The sequence below is a fragment of the Alligator sinensis genome, unplaced genomic scaffold (assembly GCF_000455745.1).
Source record: "Alligator sinensis unplaced genomic scaffold, ASM45574v1 scaffold1083_1, whole genome shotgun sequence".
Classification (NCBI taxonomy): Eukaryota; Metazoa; Chordata; order Crocodylia; family Alligatoridae; genus Alligator; species Alligator sinensis.
In genome coordinates, this window is record NW_005842644.1 from 706,431 (window position 1) to 729,970 (window position 23,540).

The 23,540-nt window shown below is 46.3% G+C and overlaps 1 protein-coding gene across 1 annotated transcript in view; it reads left to right on the forward strand.

Annotated features, from left to right (window-relative positions):
* The window catches only part of PPP6R2 (protein phosphatase 6 regulatory subunit 2), a 154,817-nt gene that overhangs the window by 112,215 nt on the left and 19,062 nt on the right, over positions 1-23,540 (forward strand). Inside the window, 5 exon segments of the mRNA XM_025215448.1 lie at positions 1,687-1,862; positions 6,726-6,888; positions 7,445-7,533; positions 10,415-10,622; positions 15,629-15,652. Coding sequence (XP_025071233.1) covers positions 1,687-1,862; positions 6,726-6,888; positions 7,445-7,533; positions 10,415-10,622; positions 15,629-15,652 — 660 coding nt within the window.

Consider the following 23,540-nt stretch of genomic DNA (forward strand, 5'->3'; position numbering starts at 1 on the left):
CGGCGTGGGAGACCATATCAAAGGCCTGTTTAAATCCAAGTATATGACATCACCCAAGTCTCCCACATCTAAGTGGTTTGTTACTTTATCATAAAAGGAGACGGTTGGTCAGACATGACCTGCCCGCACTGAAACCATGTTGGTTATCCTTCAGCATCATGCCTTCTGCCAGTCTCTCACAGTATCTGACCAGGCGGGTGACCACCGTTTGCATGCAGGAACACCGACGCAAAGTATTCATGAAAGAGTTCAGCTTTCTCCTGACTGTCTGTTATCAGCTGTTTTGTCCTGTTCTGCCAGGGCCCCACACTTCCCTTGGTCTTCCTCCTGCTCCCTGTATACCCAAAGAAGGACTTCTTGTTGTCTTTGATTTCAGTCGCCAACCTGATCTTAGTCGCTGTCCTTGCCTTCCTTATCCTCTCCCTACAAATACGGGCTATACTTGTGTATTCCTCCTTGGTGACCACCCCTTGTTTCCACTGTCCGTAAGCCTCCTTTTTCTTTTTTAAGCACTCCTTGACTCCTCTGGTAAGCCAAGGGGGTTTCCCGGCCCCTTTACCACCTTTCCTGCCTACAGGAATGGACCATTTCTGTGCTCTGAGGATCACTCCTTTGAGGAATGACCACCTTTCCTGAACTCCCTTCTCCTCCAGTCCCTCTTCCCATAGGGTGTCTCCCACTATTTTCCTAAGCTCATTGACGTCGGCTCGTTTTATATCCTCAAGCCACTGTACACGCATTGCCCATGTACCCCGGACATATTTCCCTGCTTTGAAGGTAGGGAAGCTGTGATGAAGTGATATAAAGGAGGAAAATGCAAAAATCAAACGTAGTACAGTGTGGTGAGATCCCACAAAGAGTCTGTTCTTGCTTGGCTGCTGTATTCTTTCCATTGTCATCTTAAAGTCCAGCTCCTTCCCCAGCTTCTGTATTTGAGTGTACTGCTTTAGCTGTGTTGAATGGAATTTAGATTGTACGCTGCTTAGAGAGACCGGGGTCTGTATTTGCCTGTGAAGGGCTCTGCACACACGGGCACTATAGTGACTGAATAACTTGTGAAGAATGACTGAGTACTGTTGTATTGTCCACTTTGTGCTGGCTAAGGACAAATTTGTGTAGGGGACTCTTAAGGATTGCGTGGGGAAAATAAACGCGAGCGATAGGATGAAGGTGGGAAACGGAAACATGGGCTGAAGGCAAGCAGAACTTTTAGTAAGAGACTGTGCCAATTTTCCGAGGGAGTGTAGGAAGCTCGGTCCCCCTAGCACATCAAAAATGATATGGATCAAAGCACTGAAGGGTACTTGGTAGGGAACAGACTTGCACTGCCACGTTCTTCCCCCTTCTGGTCGACGTGGGTGCTCAACCCCGGCCTATGGGCTAGACCCAGCCCCTGGACCCATGTCATCCAGCCTCAGGGGCTTCCCGTGGGTCCAAAATTTAGCAGCGGGGGAGTGGTGGCTGCTTCCCTGCTGCCAGATTTCTAGACCTACGGGGAGCCCTGTGGCCTGGAAAGTGTGACCTTGTGTACTCGATTGGGCACGTGGGGCTGGCACGGGGTGCCGTGGCTGGATCTGTCCATGCAGGGCTGGGATGGAACGCCATGGCCTGTTATGGCTCTCAGGGGTAACAAGTTGAGCACCGCTGGCCCAGTAGGTTTTTCTAACTGTGATTTCTGCATTGTAGGTTTGGAGTCTCTCAGACCTCAGAGAGTTCTTCAAAGAGTGATCTAGAGAACGGGGACCACGATGGCAGTGTGGACTCGGAGGAGGAGGAGGAAGCAGAAGAACAAACGTCACCTCCTGCAGTGAATGCCAACAAAAATAACGCTTCTGAGCAGAAGGACACAGACTCCTCTGAAGGTGAGGGCTTTGAGCGCCTTAATTTAACCCTCAAAACCGGCTTGGGTAGTATTTCCTAGAGAGAGGCCTCCTGGGGGTATGTAGAGCCTGTGAACCACTCTTCTGTCATGACTGCTGTCTCATGCAGCCTCTGTAGATGAAAAATGAATGTCCGTTCTGAATTTCAGTCTGCATGTTCCTGTCTTGCGTATTTGAGAGACTGGATCCTCCACATACAGGGGAACAAAAGGATTGCAATGTTACACTGAGGCTGCCAGACAGGATGCAGTAGAATCACAGACAACGAGGGCTGGAAGGGACCTCAGGAGGTCACATCTAGTCCATCCCCCTGCTCCAAGCAGGACCAGCTCCAACTACATCATCCCAGTCAGGGCCAGTCTTCAAAACCTCCAAGGATGGAGACTCCACCACCTCTCTGTGGGGAGTCTGTTCCAGCGTTTTACTACCAATTCTCGTGAGAGTTTTCCCTAATATCTAACCTCAACTTCCCTTGCTGCAACTGGAGCCCATTGCTCCTTGTCCTGTCACCTGCCCCCATTGGGAACAGCCCAGCTCCATCCTCTTTGCAACCCTCCTGCAGGGAGTTGAAGGCTGCTATCAATCCCCCTCGGTATTCTCTTCTCCATCCTAAATAAGCCCAGTTCTCTCAGAGTCTCCTCACAAGTCATGTGCCTCAGCCCCTGAGCCATTATGTGCTTTCTTAAAAAACAGTGCAAGAGGCAAGGATTTCTTCAGGTGGTGCCTTTTATTGGACTAACTGTGTTGTTGGGGCTTTCATCAGGTCTTGAAGAAGGTGCTGCACTCAAAGGCTTGTCTGTAACTTTATCCCAGCTACATAGTTGGTCCAATAAAAGATACCACCTGAAGAAATCTTTGCCTCTTGCATAATTTCCTGGGTGAGGAAATGATATTGGGTAAGCACTAACCAGTGATGTTTTGCTCCTCAAGGCTTTCTGAAGAGCACTGCTAAGCATCTTCAGGCACAATGTTATTACAGCTAGCTGCTGTGCTTCAGGTTCAACTTAGCTTGGTGTAAAGCCATTCTTGCAGCCTGGAGAAAGAGCAGGCAGGCAGCAAGTTTCGCCAGAGCAATGTAGACAGGTGACCCTATGGGAGCGGTTGAGGCAGGAAGTGCAAATGACTGTGCTCTTAGCACTTTCAGTTGTGCAGATTTAAATAAAGCAAGGCAAGCTTCTTTCTCCAAAACCACGTGTTCTTTGGTGTTACTTGTAACTAGAGTAGGTACAAAAGTTGTCTTCGAGATGCTATCCCTACACAACAACTGAGAGGCATCAAGCAGATGTACCCCCTGTTGATAGCCTTTGTTACCCAGATTACAGGGGCAGTGTAGCCAGCAAATAAATAAGGCAAGAGACTGGTCTATAGCCTGAACTCTTTATTATGTATTTTTATTATTTGTGCCCCAAGTAGAAAAATAAACAGCTATCTCAGTGCCTTCTGATTTTCGCTTTACGGCTGAGTAGAGACATGTGCCCAGGTCCTGCTGGGCCAGGGTTGATGCAGGGATTCTGGAGTCATGGGTCCGTGCCAGCAGGAGTGCCTTTCCGTGTAATTCCCTGCCTTCTCACCCATGTATTCATACTCTTAACTCTAACTAATGTCTTCCAATTAGCTAGGCTAATATCCCTTTGTTTCACTGGGACTTTGGGAACCAGGCTGCACAAGTTCTTCCATGGCTATGGAAGGTTTCAGTCAACTGGGATTGTGATAATTACAGTTCTTGGAAGGGAGGATTGCTTATCTGTTTTTTTCACCATCTTGGAAGGTTGCCTGTCACCATCTTCTCTCCCCCACACTGATGTAGGCTGCTTTTTACCACCAGTTTAAAAATGCAATAAGGGCATATTGATTGTAGAGCAGCTGCACCTGGTGTATTTGATTAAATCAGTCGCTGCTGATGTTCTCAAACTAAAATAATGATATCAAGGTTTAGTTAAATTGAGGCCTTCCTATGTGCTGCCTCCTGCCAGACCTCTCCTAGTCATAGCCGTAGTAGGTAGGATCAGAAGGGACCTGAGCAGATCATCAAGTCCAACCCCCTGCCATGGCAGGACAGAGTACTGGGGTCAAACAACCCTGGCTAGGTGTTCATCCAGCTTCCTCTTAAAGACCCCCAGGATAGAAGCAAGCACCGCTTCCCTTGGAAGTTGGTTCCAGATCCTAGCCGCCCTGACAGTGAAGTAGCGCCTCCTGATGTCTAGTCTGAACCTACTCTCCGTCAGCTTGTGACCGTTATTTCTAGTCACTCCTGGAAGTGCTCGGGGGAACAGGGACTCCCCCAATACCTGCTGGTCCCCTCTGACTAGTTTGTAAATGGCCACCAGATCGCCCCTCAGCCTTCTCTTGTGGAGGCTGAACAGGTTCAGGTCCCATGGCCTCTCCTCGTAGGGCCTGCCCTGCTGCCCCCTGATCATGTGGGTGCTCTCCTCTGGACCCTCTCCATGCTGTCCACATCCCTCTTGAAGTGCGGCGCCCAGAACTGGACGCAGTACTCCAACTGCGGCCTGACCAGTGTCACGTAGAGGGGGAGGATCACCTCCTTGGACCTGCTCGAGATGCATCTGTGGATGCACGACAAGGTACGGTTGGCTTTCCTGACCGTGTCCCCACACTGTTGGCCCATGTTCATTTTGGCATCAGTAATGATTCCCAGATTCTTTTCTGCCTCTGCACCGACGAGAAGGGAGTTTCCCAGCCTGTAGGTCTGCTGCTGGGTCTTCCTCCCCAGGTGCAGCACCTTGCACTTGTCAGTGTTGAAACCCATCCTGTTCTTATCTGCCCACCCCTGTAACCTGTCCAGGTCCGATTGCAGCCTATTTCTCCCTTCTAGTGTGCCCACATCCCCCCACATCTTGGTGTCATCAGCAAATTTGAACAGGGTGCTTTTTACCCCCTTGACCAAGTCACTGATGGAGATGTTGAACAGCGCGGGTCCGAGGACCGAGCCCTGGGGGACCCCACTGCCCACATCCCTCCAGGTCGAATAAGACCCCTCCACCACCACTCTCTGGGTGCGGCTCTTCAGCCAATCTAATCTCCTTTTTAATCTAAACTTGCAGATTTTCCTGGTTGCTTAACCAGGCAGGTTGCTCAGTTGAAACAGCCAGCCAGCGTGGCATCAGTAACACCTACAGGATTCTCACTGCTGTTCCTGGAAGTTTTAAAGCTGCCTCAGGCCTGCTGTTTTGCTGGACTTCTGCAGCTTTATCCAACCTATTAAAAATGGCCAAGGCTAGCAGCATGTTCTTGTGCCATTCCCTACCGTTTCTGTCACATACACAACGAATGTCTCCTAACAAAGAATGGGCTCCTATGCCCAGACCAGGATAACGATGACTATTTACGTTGAAGGCAGTTTGAAGGCTAATGGTGGCTGCACGTTGGTGCAACTGTCCTTCAAGCATTGGTGCAATCCATGATAGGGGTGTGGGATCTCTCGCAGACTCTGAGCAGCACAGACCATTGATCAGTTTGCCACAGCAGATCCCCTCTTCTCAAGAGAGCTACAGCTTTGCAGCTCAGGAAGGAAATCCCTGGCAGGATCTTAGGAGCCTCTGTGGACTGAGAGATGGTTCAGTGAACAGTGCAGTGGACTGGGACTCGGGGGAGCTAAATTTTGTTCCTAATTGCTGTTAACCGCCTGGGTGACCTTGGACATTTCATCATGCTCACCAGTTCTTTCACTCGTGCCTTGCTGCTAAACCTGATGAGGGCTGTATTAGTACCTAGACAGAGAATTGCTCAACACTCGCTAGCAGCACGGTGCCTGACTGTAGCTAGTGCTTTGCAGTTATGGAAGCGTATAAAGTCATCTTGCTTAATGAGCACGTCCCTCTGGAAAGATAGCTCTCACTTTGTTATGTGCAAATTGCAGGTAACTGTAGAATCAGAGAAAATGAAGGTTGGGAGGTACCTCGCGGGGGTACATCTAGTCCAACCCCCTGCTCAAAGCAGGACCATTCCCAACTAAATCATCCCAACTACCCGGGTCTTCAGAACCTCCAAGGATGGAGACTCCACCACCTCTCTGGGTAACCTGTTCCAGTACTTCACCACCCTCCTCTTGAGAGAGCTTTCCCTAATATCCAACCTAAATTTCCCTTGATGCAACTTGAGCCCATTGCTCCTTGTCCTGCCATCTGCCTCCACTGAGAACAGCTCAGCTCCGTCCTCTTTGCAACCCCCTGCAGGGAGTTGAAGGCTGCTGTCAAATCCCCCCACCAATCTTCTCTTCTGCAAACTGAATCAGCCCAGTTCCCTCAGCCTCTCCTCACCAGTCCTGTCCCCCAGCCATTTTCATTGCCCTCCACTGGACTCTCCAATGTGTCCACATCCTTTCTGTAGTGGGGGGGCCAGAACTGGATACAGGACTCCAGATGTGGCCTCACCAGTGCTGAATAGAGGGAAAGAATCACCTCCCTCAGTCTTCTGGCAGTGCTCCTACCAATGCAGCCCAGGATGCCGGTAGCCTTCTTGGCACCAAGGGCACACTGCTGGCTCCTGTTCAGCTCCTTGTCCCCTGTCCCCCCAGGTCCTTTTCTGCAGAGCTGCCGCTTAGCTAGTCAGCCCCAGCCTGCACTGGTGCAGAGGATTGCTCCCTCCTCAGTGCAGGACTTTGCACTTGTCCTTATTGAACCTCATGAGATTTCTTTTGGGCCAGTCAGCCAATTTTCAATAGGTAATTCTCCTACTGGTTACGTGGAAGAATTGTCTTTGTTCCTAACTCTGGGAATTCCCTCTCCTTTGGCTTGGTTTGGGAAAGCATGCAATTCCTCAGAATCCTCAAGAATCCCTCTCTCTCTCTCTGTCTGTCTGTCTGTCTCTGTCTCTCCGTGCCTTCAGGCTCAGGATGGACAGCCGTGTTCGAGCCAGTGAATTCAAAGCCCCCAGCACCTTGTGTGGCCATGGATGTTGGATCGAGCGTGTGGGATTCAGCAGCACCAGAGACTACCACTCCTGAGGAGAAAGGATGGGCAAAGTTTACAGACTTTCAACCTTTTTGTTGGTAAATGAAGCATAGACAGCACCTTTTCTAGAGCTTCTGCATGAAGAAATGCTTGGACTGGGGGTGGGGTGGAGGGATGAAACAGCAAGGGAGGAGTCTGACCTCGAATCATCCCTTTTTTTCCCCCCTTTTTAATATTGTCCGTCTGCATTTGGGCACTCGTCCCACCTTATGCTTATCTTGACTGATATGTGGTGGCCATGTCTCCTGCTAGAGCAGTGGTTTTCAACCTGTGGTCCGAAGCCTATGTCTAAGGGGTCCATGAAAGATATGATCCATCAAAAATATGTAAATACCCATGTTTACAATTCAAAGGCATCCATGCCTCTGCTTGAAATTTTTTAGGGGTTCACAGATGAAAATAGTTTGAAAACCACTGTGCTAGAGTGATAGTACAGCATTGTCACTATTGCAGGGCTGTCACCCTAATATAAATAATGAGTCTGTAGATATTCCTGGGAGACCGTGCAGGGACTCTTAATGACTTCTGAGAGGGAGCTCTAGGGAGCAGGACCATGGCAGAGGGAGTTCATTTGCAAGTTCTTTTGTCTTCCAGCTCAGAATCAGGTCCACGATGTAGTTCTCCTGTGGACACAGAAAGCAGCGACTCAGAGGGAAACCCCAAGCAAAGTCAGGACAAGACCTGTAAGTGGGGGTATTATGAAATGTGGAGGGATTGGTTTGTTGTTCTAATCATTTCGAGTGCTGCCAGGTATCCCAGGTTTCTCGGGTAAAGTTCCCTCCAGTCCTGCCTCACATAGGTGTCAAAACAGATCTGTCAAGTAGCTTGACTGTGACTGAATTCAAGAGTCCTGTTAAATGGTGCTTCTGGCTGGGGTTCATTTCTCAGGGTGCTTGCGCTCCTCTGCGCTGTTTGATTTTTTGAGGGAGCTCAGAAGTAACAGTCAGGCAGTTGAAAGAGAAGTGATCCTGATAGATTTCTGGCAGGCAAAAGCCAGGAAGTACCAGAAATCTGGTGAGAGTTTTCTGCTTTTTTGTGTGCTTCACCCATCGCTAGTTGAAAAATGTGGTTCTCTGGTTAATATAGAGCAGTAGTGTCAAACTCGGATGTGCTGGCAGGCTGTATCCCCTGCCAGCAGCCAGCATCTGGTCCTGATGGGCCAGCTCCAGATCTGGGCTGCAGTGCCTCTCAAATCCAGTCCATGGGCCATATATTTGACACCGTGGATATAGAGAAACCTCTTTGACTTGTAGGTGCTCTGCTCTCACTGGGTGCATCTACACGTTGCGTTTACTGCAGAACTGCCTAATTAGCTGTGCAGTAAAACGTCACCATCTACATGTGTGGTGCTATTAGGACAGCCTAAACTAATTAACTCAGGTGCAGGATGGTACTTGTAAATACACGAGGGTAGTTCAGTGCGGGGGCTCCCTGCCAGCTAGCCCCACGCTGAAGCACCCTTGTGCCCCAGCCAGCCCCTCCACAGCACGTTGAGCTGGGTCAGAGCAGCCTTGGGCTGGCAGGCTGACTCCCCTTGCTCCCAGCCAGCCAGGGCTGCTCCGACCTTGCTCAACATGCTACGGTCCCAGGCACGCGCATAAGCACAGCATCTGGGAGCAATAAACTCCTGTGCAATATGTTTTGGAGTTTATAACTTCACCTTAATGGCACGTGTCGATGTGCCCAATGATAGCTAACCAAATCCTCAAAATGTTAATAAACCCCATCGTTTCAATTTGCATTTTTGCCCAGTCTTAGATCAGAGCGGAATTTGAGGAATTGGTAGCACAGAAAAGCATTGAAATTTGTCTCTAAAATTGTGTCACAGGCAGCAGATGGTGAATATTAACTGTACTTATAAAAGCTGGGGTGGGCTCCCAATGTAGCTTATTTCCAGCCCACACTTTTTTCTGGCCCTGCAGTAGCACAGTCTTTAATTACCTAGTGCAGATGACAGATTTCTTCTTGAAGCGTGTGTCAGCGCGGATTCACTGTAGGTGTTTATGTGCATGAGCTTTGGATTCTTTTTTTAATCACAGTGTTTGTATCTGTGCATTTGTCCTTGGTCACCTTGTGCTCCCATGTGAGGGGATAAAGGGTGGATGGAGTGTCTGATGCTCCCTCAGTGCCCTCTACCTGCCTGTGTTAGCAAGTGGTAACTCAGCAAATGGGCAACCCGTTGCTTTCTTCAGTGACCCTAGGCCAGTTCATTTAGCCCACTAAGTATTGCATTTTTACACTTTTCGTGTAAAGGACGTTCCAAAAACTACAACATAAAGAAGGAGAATTCACATCCCTACTGTAACGTGGGTCTGGGTAGATTGCACCAGTGTCATGGTGAAGTCAAAACTGTGCCCATTCTGTTATGGGCACAGCAAGTGTTGCTTCTGCCTAGGAAAGGCCCATGTCCTGGGTAAGTTCTCTGTTCCCAAGACCGCCTCCATTAAGATGCTCATGTCCAGGGACACATGACTTGAGCCTCCATCTTTTTGTGTAGTCCATGTGGGCTTCCTAGTGGCCGTCACCTCAGGCACACGAGTGAGCGAACTTCAGCACGTTACCGATGGCCGCCTTCCCGAATTGTCATGCGACGGGGGCAAGCTGATGCTGTGTACCCCCTTCCAAGTTCATTGTGATAATTTTATCCCAGTTGATCAGCATCTTCCCAGAGCCACACTCTGCATAGAGGGAAAAGGAATTAAAGGCATCTGATGTATCCCGGCCCTTGTATGGTCTTGTCTACATAATACATCAGACAGTGTCCCTGTCTGTTCTTAGTCAGCTCCTCTAAAGGTCAGGCCATCTCTTCATGGAGAGTAATGAAAGGGATGACACCGCATGTCTTCCTGTGTCACTAGTTGTCTGATGGAGCTCTCCAAATGAGCCAGCCATGCTCCAGCAGTGTCCTAGGACTCCTTCAGAGAGAGACCAGTCTTTGAGGTCAGTAAGCTGGTGACATGGAGTAGTCCACTGCCTCTTGCCAAGCATTATGCCCTGGGCTCATCTGCTAGATGAGATGCTAAATTTGGGAGAGCAGTGCTACAATCGGCTTTGATGTTGCCGAAGTCCCTTATGCACATATTTCCAAGATGCTGCTGCTTGCTAGTCACCTGCAGCAGGATCCACTTTGCCTATTTGAACATAAAAAGTTACTTACTCTCCAGGAACTGTGGTTCTCTGAGATGGTGTAGATCCCGTGACCTGTGTGGATGCCTGTCTGAGTTCCCACTTGCCTGGCTTTTGAATGCTCAGGGAAGTGAAGCGAGGCAGTGGCCGTTCTGTTCTTTGGGCCCACACATGTGAGCATGAGGCGGCACAAGCCAGGGGTGGTCCCAACAGATACTGCTCTTTAAAAAAAAATCCAGTCGTGCCCGTGTGAAGCTCATGCTTGCCTACTGTGAGGTCCAAACTCACGTCATCCTCTTGAAAAGCGCAGTTAGTGAAAGGTAAGTCGCCTTCTGGTTTCTGTTGCTGAAAATGTTCTGGTTGTACCTGGGGGCTGTAGAAGTCTTCCCGGTGCCTCTGCTCGGTTTGTCCTGGGAATGATTTGCTTTCTCTTTGCAGTTAGCGCTGCGTCGCCCTGTGTTTGGAACGTCTGTGTGACAAGGAAGGCGCCTCTCGTGGCCTCGGACAGCAGCTCCTCTGGAGGCTCTGACAGCGAGGAAGACGAGGACAAGACCGACATCGTTACCGAAACCATCAGCACGGGGTCAGGCCAGGAAACCATCAAACTGACCATGGATGCTAAGAATGAGAAAGCTGTGTTCACCAGGTGCGAAAGGAATCGCCTTGGGGTGGGGTAGGCCTGGCCACTGAGGTTTTGTGGAGCATAATGTGAGCCTAGAGATGGACCGTGCTGTAATCCAAAATGTAAATCTCAAACACGGCAACTTGTTAAAAGGTAAAAATGTAAATTTGTGAGAACTTCACGGCAGTACAGGTTAATGGACCAGCTTTTCCTTTTTGGAGGTGGGGGTTCAAATTTGGAAAGGGGTTCTCAGGGCTTCGTGGTGCAGAGCAATGCATCGCCTGCTCTCAGATAGAAGCCACCACCCAGCTGGCAGCTTCTGAGAGGAGGTCTAGCACTGGAGGTGCAGTGAGGGGGCAATCCAAGCCAGATCCATCAGCAGAGACATGCGAGGCCTTGTGTGGTGACGAGTAGCAGAGAGCATGACAGACTGAGATGGCAGTGCATCCCACAGGATGGTGAGGGGGAAGGGACCTGACTCAAGTCATAAGCAAAATATGCATTGGTTAAACTGCCAGTGGTTTTCAACCTTTTTCATTTGCGGACCCCTAAAAATTTTTGAATGGAGGGATGGACTCATTCGGAAATGTCAAATGGAGATGCAGACCCCTTTGAATTGTAAGTATGGGTATTCACATACTTTTGATTGGCCATAGTCATCTTTTGTGAACCCCTTAGACACGGGCTGCAGACTCCCAAGGGTCTGCAGACCGCAGGTTGAAACCCACTGAACTGTGTGACACACAAGAGCCAGAATCCAGTATTTATAAGATCATAAGTTCGTGGTAACTTTTTAGGCAAAACGCTTCAAAAGAGTCTTAGAAGTGCTGGAAGAGACTAAAAATGGGACATGAGTGGTTTTGAAAATGTTATCCCTAGCATTTTCTCTCTTCTCCTTGAACTGTGAGTGCATTAAATCTTTTATGTATTCCAACTATGGTGGTGTTTTCACTGAAAGGTCCCTTGGGCTAAAGGCTGCATTTCACACAGCCATAGTTCAACCAGAGAAATGAAGTATTCTGGCTCTTAAGAAGCTGGTGTCTAAAACACCATGAACTTTGAACTTGTAATAACTAATTCTGGGTTTTGTGCTTTCTCCCATTGTTTTCAGAAATGGCTTTGGTTTCAAAGTCATATAAACACTTTAGGAAATTTTACATAAAAACTATTCCTCATGTATTCCCATGCAGATGTGGGCTATAATCTGGAGTCGTGGGGGAAGTGTACTAGAAAGTGAACCAGGTTCACCCAACATATGACTTACTGTAATGAGTAAGTCTGAGGTATAATCAAACCAGTAGATACCTGAGAGTATGAAAAGCTGGCTCATTATATCTCGTGCTGCTGCTGAAGTTATGCGACTGTAAAGGAAAATTATTGGAGAAAATAAAAGACTGTCAGATTTTGGTCATTTGAACGTGAGCAAACCTGAGTTTTTTGCAATTGGAAAATGTGTTATGTCTGTGTCAGCACAGGCCGCGCCTCATGCTGCATGCTTCACATACAAATCACCCCGGCAGCATTTCTTTGCTTGCGGGGATTTGCTTTGGGTGGCTTGCTTAAAAATATGGGGACAAGTCTCTAGGCTGAGAGATGGCATGGCCAAGCAGGCTCACCTGTGAGAAACCAGGATAGAAGGAAACGTGATCGTCGGTGTAATGTTGCTGATTGTGGAGTTAAGGTATTAACTCTTTTCATAGTGCAGCAGGCTCTGTATTGAATTTCCACCGATCCTCGCGTTATAAAGTGAAAACCCGTGGAACGACGGGAGGTGACGTGCATCTTGCACATGTGTTATTCAGTTCTGAACTGCCAAGATCTGTGGCCAGGGCTGTTCCATCCATTGAACTGTCTGCCTTGGTTCACGGTGGTGCTGTCCATCCTGTTTGGCACTGTAACTTTCTATTCACTTCCCAGCCAATAGAGAGAGGCAGATTCTCACTTTGGCTAGTTAAACAGATTGCGGGCCGTGACTCTGCCAAGTATGCGCACTGCAATTGGAAATGGATATTTGAAAGAAATAAGTCACTTAGGAGCTTAGTAAAGTCAAGTCAAAGCATCCACAGCCTGTTTTGCTTTGAATGATTTGTAACTGCTACGCTCACCCTGCTTTTGCAATGAAACCAAATACTCCTAGAACCATAATCTCCACCTGAAAAAACATGAACAGTTTCCAAAGTTCACAGCCTCAGTCAGAAATTAAAACAAATAGTTGCTGGGAGCAGGCAGAAGCCTTTAATTTAGATGACGGTAACAGCTGTGGTTAGCTGCCACAGATCTGTCCAGCAGTTTTAACTCGGGGCGTATGTCCTGCAGTGTGAAATACCTGGTTGGCCAGTTATGAGAATTGAGGTTGCCTGGTATTCCTCACAGCTGATCTCGATTTCATTTTACTCACCCATAACAAATGAATCCAATCTGAAACACTCAATTGTGGGCGCATCAGTTTTAACCCTGTTCCTGGATGACTCCACGTAAACCAATGGCAGCACTCGATAAAAACATCTGGGGTTTCCTGATGAAAAATTCCCTGAATTCAAAGTGCTGATTTCTCTACAGCTCGGTGCTGTCCAAGCTTTAGACATTTGATTCAGCCAGGATTTGAACTCAGTTCTTTCTTTGGCTTTGACAAGTCACCCACGGTAAAATCTGCACGTTGAGGGGTCTGAGTTAGTCTCTGAAATCAGTATGTACCAATCTCATACAGAACATGCTGGTTTTTCAGAGGTGCTGGCGTGGCTTATTTCCACTCTTTGCAAGAATGGCTGCCAACAAATCTGAGAAATCAGGCCTTTAATTTAAGTACTTTAAATGCTTGGTGGTAAAATTTTGGTATGAGCATCTTCTCCTTAATTTACCCATTCATGAAATGCAAATATTTAATTCTCCACTTACTGAGGGAATAATGAATTAATGTGTCACGTGCTAAAGAATAATTAGTAAGTAGTATTTAAAAACGTGTTTGCCATCATAATGTTACATTAAAAGAAAATTCAGTAATTTATCCTCAATTTACTAAAGTAATGCCAGGCTGCATCAGAGATTTTGAAGACTAGGAAGTTTTTCTAGATCACCACAGGGTTATTTTGGTTTAAATAGCAGTTCTTTCCCAGATGCAACCAATAAAGTTTGCCATTGCTAATCTCTTCCAAAGGAGATGGAAAACATTGAGCAATGGCTGACAGCAGTTAAAGAACCGGGACTGGTCTGCAATGGGAGTTCTTAGAGAAAATGTGCATAGCACGTCACTATAATAAGGATGATTAAGGAAGCATTAAACACTAATAAAGGCAATGGATCCAGTATTTATATGTAGGGATTTAGGTCACCTCCTGAGAATTTTTCATCCCTTCACTGTATTGCTGCATTGTATTGTTTTTTCCCTCGTAGGACTCCCGGCTGGAATAGCAGCCCTGATCTGTTTAATGAGCAGAGTGTGTGACTCACCAGCTCTTATCCATATGGAATTTGAATCTGCCTTGCACTGTTAGAGAGGCACCAGATGAGTATTTTTAAAGCTGCTGAATTTCCAGTTTCCTCTGGGAAACCTGTGCATCAGAAGGATGACTTGCACTTGAGGCAGATTAATTCCTCTTTCTATATTTTGTCCTGCAGTAATGATACCAAACCTTCATTTAAACTTACCTTTTAAAAAGCTCCAGTGCTTGGACCTTGTATGCCTTATTTCAAATTTTAAATATTTAAGCACTGAAGTTGAGACTTATATTGGCAGTGGTGATAAATGTAGGTAACTCGTGTTTCAGTTGTCAGCCCTCTATTTACTGCAGCTTTCTATATAATAATTCCTATTTAGTTCTAACTACTGGCCAGGTTGCCACAGAACTGAAGCCTGTTGTAGCTCTTTAGCCTCCTTTTCAGCTGATGACAGTGTCATCAATCTACAGTTAGAAGTAGAAAGACCCTGCTGTTAGGAAGGGTTAAAACTCACCAATAATCCCCTCCCTCTTCCCTCCCCCCGCAGACATAATCCTTATATCAAGGGATAGTTGAGATAGATATATCTATATCGAGATATATAATGATGTCCTTAAGTTTCCTGCCACGTAACTTTTCCAAATTTTGGGAACCTCTTTAAATTAGGATCTTGCTTCTTACACGTGCCCCACCAAATACCGGTTGTACTGGGTACCGTTTATTCTGCAAATCCACAGGTTGGAGCCCTCTTGCTGATGATCTGCATCTAGCCATATGCTTCCTAAGTTCTGGTATGGCCCAGATGCACCTGGGTTAACTTTCTTTCCCTGCATTGTACAGCACAACTTTATATGTGACCGTTCTGCTGTAGGTGCATGCTACTCTAAGCAGCAGCTTTAAGTCACGCACAAGTAATAGGATGTTTCAGATAAGCTAGCCAGATGGTTTACCCTGGAAGATCTATGGCAGAGATCCTGAACTTTTTCTTATTATGTACCCCCTTCCAAATTTACTAGCTGCCCATGTACCCCTACCACCATGCATTTTTTATTTGAACCTCTTAAATGCCAATTATTAGAATTAAAATTAAATCCACCATTACACAATTTCTCCTGTGTACCCCCCAGAGATGTCTTGTGTACCAGTTTGGGGAACCCTGATCTATGGCAGACATCACATGGTAAATTTGCTGGGGGAGAAGAAAAGTGCGGGTGTACCTTGCAGGTGATGACTAGTTTCCTGTTACTGCTGTACTTTGTCAATGATTTGGTAACCTAGACTCTGTGTGCAAGTTTCAGCTTCGAGCAGGATGTTCATAGGATGTGCTGATTCGGTTACTTGTGTGTCCATTGGATTTAATTTTATGTGAAGGACTCGGTTCACAGTATTCAATTACTGTATGCCTAGAAGAAACCTTGTTAAACATTCCTTGTCATTTCTGCAGGAGGGGAAGCCGTCTGAGGATAGCAGTGTAAAGTAGTTTCTTTTGTCTGTTTTTGCTGCGATCTTTACTGTTTTCTTTTTCTTTCTTCTTTGCTTTCTCTCTGTCTCTGCCTTTCTTGCTGCCTTTCTCTCTTGCTGCGGGTATTGCTCAGAATATTTAGACCTGCAGTCAGAGGGTATGTATAATGGCGACATTTTCAGGGTTCCAAACATCCACCTGACAAGTAACCTCTAATTAAACATTTGATGCCGGGTTGGGGTTAGGGTTGCTGTACTGCTGGGCTGGCAAATGATGCTGGAAAGCCCATTTTTTCACTGTCATTAAAAATGTGCCCAAAAGTAACACTTTGAAAAACCTGATTTGAGCTTATAGGCAGTCCTGGGTGAAAGATGCAGGCAGAGGCAGTACGCTGGTAAAGGAACCATTTAAAAATTAACACAGCATTTGAATAACTCCATACATCTCATCCAGTCCTTGAGCTTCTGCCATTTCACCTGTTCATGAGCTCTTTCTGCAAATAGGAATGCCTCTTAAGGGTATAGAGGAAGGGCCAGTTATTTAGGCTGACTACAGTAAAACCTTGTTAATTGTGTTTTCCTCACGTGCTCGATACACCCGCAGAACAGTTCTCTTCTATAAAAATGGGGGATAGTGCTGTTGTGAGGTCTCCTAATTTGAGACTTTGCTGTAGTGACATTACTGAACGTTGACTAGCATGGTACAAAGTGGAATCGGTAGTAGAACTAAATAAGAGCTATATCTTTTCAAATCAGAGTCATTTTTTACTGTTAGCGTTGCATTTTTAATTGCATTGTACTCGTTGCTGTCTAAAATTCATCAATTCAAACAGCGTCTCCCCATCATGTTGTGCAAAATTAGCAAGGCTCTACTGTAATTTCCTTATTAGCCCAGAGATGAAAGGAAAACACCGGTGTAATAAATGACAGCATAATTATGTTTCATCATAAAGAAGGTACATCACTAAAAAGTTTACTGTCAAAGCCATAAAAGATAGCTAAGTCTTGCAGAGGAAGCCGCTGTTCTGACCTACTGTCATGAGTGAGACAGGAAGTGCAGCTCAGCCTTTACATGCGCCTGAAAGGCAGGAGGCTTTCCAAGCTATTGCAAGGTGAGTGGTATTTAAAAGTATATTTTGGCCCACTGAAGTGCTTGCTTTTAACCCTGTGCTATTAAATGCCATGTTACACATCTTGAAGGTGTCCTGTGTTTCTCAAGCAGTCAAAAACTGAGCTGCAGTTCTTTAGCCTCATGACATAGCAGTGTGAGTCAGGCTTCCTGCTGGGAGGCGCCAGTCAGATAGAAGCCCTTGTTCAGGGAGTTTCTAGCAGAATTGAGCTGGTAGCAACAAGTCGAGTGGTCTCTAACGTGTGTTGAAAGCAAACACCTCCCTAGTGTAAGATCTTTAAACAGTTTTTGTGAATGTATTGTTCAGGGTGTAGGGTTAAGTATGCGATCCAGCAAAGTGCAACGTGTGAAGATATCTTCAGCAGTGTTAATTCAGCCCTGTCTCTCATCCAGGGTTGTGGTACGTGGCTAACGACATAAACAAGCATATGATTTACCTATAATAAGGAAAGCAGGGAAAGTAAATACTACCTGTTTGCAGTATGATAGTTAATCTTTCTGGGAAATGATTTCTGCATTTCCATGTTGTGTGTGCTTAATTTTTTAATTTTTACCATCTTACATTAGTAGAAGCTTTCGCATTTTATTTCCTCGCTTTTCAAAGGATATAGAAAGTGTTTCACTGCTGAGCCATTGTTAAATGTCATACTTAAGCAGCTCCTTTGAAGCTGGGGCATACTAAAAAATTGCAAGCATTTTGCTGTGTATGCTCATGTACAGGTTTAAAAAGTACTACCAACTTTTAAAATTTCTCTCCACGCTGGGCTGATTTTTTTTTTTGTCGTCTTTTTTCTTTGGTGACTAAAACTTTGTCATGTTTATCATCTATACCGTTACCTGGCTTTAAATTAGGTACTAATGTCTTTTCTATACGCTCCATTTTCTGAAAAACAATCGAAATCCCTTTCAACTCAAACTTCTGGCATATCCAAAAACCAGACCAAAAAACAAAACGCACCCTGACCTGAGACCAATCACAAAAATTTCAACCTCAAAGAAAGTCTTAATGAGCAGCAATGGAAACGAATTTAGAACAAAAGATGGAATTCAGTGGGTGCATCTACACATACATTAACACGCTTTAGTTAATGTGCGTTAAATCTAGTACCTCTGGTCACTTTTACACATGCTCCAGAGGTGGAGGGGGAGCGCTTTAATTAGAGCATCTCAGAGAGCTGTTCTAATTAAAGCTCTGCCATATCTCGTGTATCAGCATCCCTGCACTTAAAAATGGCGGCAGGGGTGCTTGAAATAAAGCTTATTTGACAAGATTTAGTTCAAACACCCCCGCCACCATTTTTAAGCACGGGAACACTGATAACAAGAAATGTGGTGGCCCTTTAATAGCATGGTAATTGCACTCCAGCCTCGTGTATAGGCACCCTCCATTGTGAGGTACTAGAAAAGTCTTAATGTACATTAGCTAAAAAGACAGTTTTTAAGTGACACTTAATGCGCATTAGCCTATTTTAATGCACATTAGCTAAATAGCACAGTTTTTAGTGACACTTTAAGGCGCATTAAAATAAGCTAATGCGCATTAAAGCACATGTGTAGATGTGCCCAGTGTGAACTATAGTGCTTCTTACCAGTGGAAACCATTTCATTTCTTTAACTGTATATCGCAGGTCTCATTTTGTAAAGCCTCTTGTAAAGGCTGCTAACTTCTGTGCTTTGGATCCACTGAGTGGAGCACCTGTACAACCGCTTTGGAAGTTCCTACTTTTGCTTCCAATAATAGTTAAGATTGAGGATGAAACTGTTTAGCTTATATCCCTGCCAGCAGCAGTGAAAACCTGCCAATTCCTTCTGCCGAAATAGCTCTTGAAATAGTAGCTGGCAATGGTTGTTTCCATTGCTTTGGGCATGAACTCCGAGGTGAGAGCTGGCATTCTCTCCGCTGCATGAGGGCTCCGGAAAAGGAGCGTGGCAATGATGGCATTTGTAAATACAACAGAGCTGTTGCTTTTCATTCTTCCGTGATTGAGCAAGGGATTTTGGTGGAGCATCTGCTGACATGCAGCAGAGAGAACGGCCCTCCAGTTTCCCAGACTGAATGGAGTTATATTGTCACCGTGGATGTTTTGAGCTCTCCCGTTTTGGGATACATTTTTCTTTTCCGTGCCTGCTGGACTGTTCATCCTGCATGACCTGTTGATTTCTTATTTGTTTATGGGAAGCATGAAAAAGAAGCCCACGAGGCGGCTGTCTTGCTCGTATCTCGTTCCGCCACTAACTCGAAGGGTTGCTGAAATGCGTTCAGTGGATTTTTCCAAAACGATGCATGCTGTGGAAAATCGGGCATGCGCCATGTCTCCAGCACTTTTATTGAAATGTTAAATATCCATTTCCTTGATCTGACTTGTGCTTGTTTAATGACAAGGTGACCAAACTGATGGTCACGGCTTTCGCTGTCAGAATTGAAAACGTTTGTCAAAGATGGACGTTGAGCTCAATAATTGTCATAGATACGATCTTTTACGCTGGGCCTCTACGACTTAAAATGGCATATTTGCTTCTGGAACCGCTCAGTGAAGCCCTACCGTGTTATGTGAGCTCCTGTAATTACTGGCCAGCGGATGGTTTCGACAGCCTGTTGACAAGTGTGTCATTAGCATGGCTGCCATTGCACTTCCTTTGTTCACAAAATTCAGCTTGCAAGGGCTCGTTTCTGGGCTTCGCATGGAGCACGTCATGTTTAGGTGTGCTGTTTATACGAGTCTTGTGTATCCATTTGTAGTGTCACCATCCTTCCTAGTATGTTCTTGCAATATTTTGATGTCTATGATACTTACTGATTGTTTACCAAAGAGAGACTAGCGGGAGCCACGATAGTAAGCTTCGGAGGTGGGTAGAATTGGACTCTAAGGTTATTTTATTCAGTGTTACCTTGACTAATACTAAAGACCTTTGTATCGTTGACCACTTCAACCTGACTTCTTTCCAGATGATTTGACAATGAGAGTCGTTTCAGTGTTGTGCTCATCGTCGTGAAAACCCACCATTAGGTGATGTGGTCTGTGGGTCCCCCCCGTTCCAGCGGTATGAATCAGATTCCATCTGGCACGTCGAAATTCCCACTCGAGTCATGGGGACCGTCGTTGTGCCAGCCTGCGGGCTAGCGAGAGGCTGTTTGAATGCAGCAGCATTGCTGGTGCTGGCAAAGCTTAAGTTTGTCGCTGTAAGGAGCTTCCCTAGTAAAGCTGGGCGGGAGGGAGGAGTAGAAACGAGAGACTCGACAGAATTAAAAGACATTAGAGGACAGGGGAGGAAAGGCAACATGAAAAATAAAAAGATAAAAATATGAACCTTTCCTTGCACAGAAGCATCCCAGTGAAGCTGACAGGCAGATAGAGCCTCCGTTCTTTAATATTCCTCCATCGTTCCTGTCAAGCCAGGCCTCTCTTGGTCTGCTGTCGGGTACCAAGTAAACCAATACAGCCTGTTCCATGGTTGAGTTGTCGGTGACTAAGCCAACATCCCCACCTGGGCTAAACTGGGTGAGGCCGGTGTGTGGACACCCAGCAGGACTAAACACAAGACCTGTCAAAGGGTGGATGAGCTCCCTGTGAGCCAACGGCCGTCCATACCTGGAGAGGAGAAGGGCACCACCAGGTTGCTTTGCCCGAAGAATCACCGATGATGCACAGCATCTAAGGTGCCCCAGCTGTCACGGTGGCCTTGGAGCTGACTTGACTTGACTTGACTTGATTCTTCAGTAGCTGGACAGCTTGACACTATTTAACTACCGACCATTTTTCCTATAGGATGCTTTTGAGACCTACAGTAACCCCAAAGGGCGAACGTATCAGTTCACTCCTCAGGAGGAAATTATACTTTCAGGGAAGTAGTTCTGCTGTTGGAGGGAGGGAGATTAGCCTTGGCGATAACTCTGAAGTAGGGCAAAGGGAGCTAAGCTTCTAGGTCCGGACAGACGGTATTACCAAAGAAGGCTCATTGCAAATAATTCTGTGGGGTGCATATGACTCCTTAGGGATTGCACGTGCACTAAGAGGTGAGAGCTCGGTGCTAAGCTTGGACGATAGTGCATCTTTCTCCGAGAAACAAGTTGGCAACACTTGAAATTCTTTGCTAGAGAGGTGAATTACCAGTTATTCAGACAGACTGCTGACAGGCAAATGTCTGAGACGAATTACTAGGCAAGCAAAGGAGGAAGCTACCTGGTGGCAGCTGCCTGACTGTTGTCGTACTGGGAGAATACTTGTTTTTTTCCCCAGTGGCAATCAAGAGCCAGTGTGTGTTTTCTTAATAGTCTCATAGAAGAGAACTGATGCTTGCTCTTTGAAAAGGGTATAAGCTTTCTTGAAACCAGGATAAACCCCAAATTATGGGCTTTCTGGTGTACTTTTGGGATTTCATAGAATCACAGACAATGAGGGCTGGATGGGAGCTCAGGAGGTCACATCTCCAACCCCTGCTCAAAGCAGGACCAGCCCCAACTACATCATCCCGGCCAAGGCTTTGTCTACCGGGGTCTTGAAAACCTCCAAGGATGGAGACTCCACCACCTCTCTGGGGAGCCTGGTCGTGTGCTTTACTACCCTCCTAGTGAGAGAATTTATTCTAATATCCAACCTCAACTTCCCTTGCTGAACTTGAGCCCATTGCTCCTTGTCCTGTCATCTGCCCCCACTGAGACCAGCCCAGCTCCATCCTCTTTGCAGCCCTCCTGCAGGGAGGTGAAGGCTGCTATTCAATCCCCTCTCAGTCTAGATTTTCACTGATGGCTTGGATTTGGGGCTAATTCCAAACACAGATATGGCCTATCATTTTTTTTTTAATCCCTTCATCTTTTTAGATATCTAAAATAGGAATTTCAATTCTGCTAGAGTTTTTCCATCTCCACAGTAAAGTCAATGCTACCTATCCCCAGGGGTTAAGGCTTCATTGACAGTGGTCAGAGTGCCCCAAGACCCCTTCATCTTCATTTCTTTCCTTTTTTCTCCCCATTGGTCGGGTATTCCTATAGATGAGGCACATTCAGCCAACCTTGAAATCTTGATGTTGCTCCACTGTCTGTAACATCCAGCGGCTGACCTCTGTAGCTTTGTGTCCATCCAGGAACAACCTGCCATTGGGAGGAGACTTCAGGTTCCTCTGGTCCAAACTAGTAAGTGCGGATGTGTGCTTGTTGCTTTGATGGGGGCTGGTCTTGATCCAGCAGGTCTTTTCCAGCCCTGTGTTGACAGGCACGGAGAGTCCATGTACACAGCTTCTAAATGTAAGTCACTTAGTCATGATCCGTAATATTTGGAGAGAGTAGTCCTGAGTGCAAAGGACCTTCAGGGACCTTCAGAAAACGGTCCAAATGGACAATCTGGCTATAATGTTTTACATCAATAAAAAGCCCAAAGGAAACGGACCCTGCTTCCCTGCGCTGGAAAGATACTCTTGATGGCCACTTACCCACTGGGGAAGGAAGACCATCGTAGGCCAGCTGGAGCCTGGCGATAGATGACTCACGCAAGCGGGCTTGGACCAGGAGAAAGACCTTGGGATCTGTCTTGAGTGGGAAATGTCTGAGCTGTAGCTAGTGCCAGTAACAACAAACTGGAAGGCTACGCTGCACAGACTCGGTTGTGAAGCGGTGCCATTTGGGTCCATTGCTCAGAGATCTCTTCCTCAGTCTCTCTCCAGCCATCCTCAGGAGAGGAAAAAATGTTGTATTACTGTTTAATATAGTCACGGCAGCTCAAACGTTTTGTAGTGATTCCCTGGCTCCTGTAATTAGAGAGCTATCAGGATTTCCAGGCACCAGAAGGCTGCGCGGATAAGCTGTGCTCCATTCTGACTGCTTCGCTTCCCTTCTTCACCTCTCAGTCCAGGTTTTCAGTCTCCTCCCTTGGAGCTTTTGGCATCTGTTTTGTCCCTCCACGAGCCTGTTGTAGGCAGAGCAATTTCTGTGCAGCCCTTAATAGTCAGGACCATGAAGAGCTTGATGCATTTAACTCCTTTCCTGTGTAAGGAGCCCACGGAGATAAGGATAGGCTTAGTGTGGTCCTAAGAATTTCTGAAGCCATTTGTGTCTTGTGAGTTGAGCAGACTTTTTAGTGGCAGTCTCTCCAGCTCTTACCATAAGCTTCATAGCAATATAACAAATACATTTTAAAAATATAAGATCTGCACTGCTGTCATATCTTTCTCAATCTAGTCTGTCTACAAAGCACCGTGACTTAGCCTTTCTGAAGGCAGAAGTCTAGCCCTGCTCACAGACCTGCCCTTTCCCAAATCCTTATAGCAAGAAGTGCATTAACTTTATTTTAGGCTCTCTCCGAAGACAAGCAAGAGGGGCTGAAAACAGCGCTCGCTCATTGTAAAACATGCAAAATGCAGAATTTTATTGAAGTGTCTTCTTTCTCCACTTGGAAGTGCTGTTTTTGCTTCAGTATTAACGTCCAAGACACATTGACCTTGCCTGCAGCTTCACTGTTTGCAGGTTTTGTGGTGTCTGCTCTATTTTGTTTTATAGCCACATCTTTGGAACCGCGTATTTCCAGGCGGGGGGCTCTGCTGTGCTATGCATCTTTAAGGACACTTGACTGTGACTAAAGGTCACTGTTAATCTCTGGTCATCAATCGCAAGCGATCACCAGTTCTCCATCATCTTCCACGCAGTTGTAGAGTTTGTTTAATTCAAACTTTACGTGCAAACGGCAGGTACTTAATTTGGAAGGAAACCATAGGTCAGAGCTATCGGGGTCCCTGTTATTGAGCGAGAATAATGATCTGCTGGAATCAACAGCTTGAGTTGTGGGTTTGGGGACAGCCAGCCTTGGCTGGGTGCAGTATTACTGCCCCAAGAAGCAGATAATCTGCAGCCACTGTTCTGGGTAAGTAATTTTCTTTTATCCAGCAGCAAACTCAATTGGTGAGCCCTCTTCCCTTGGAAGCGACTT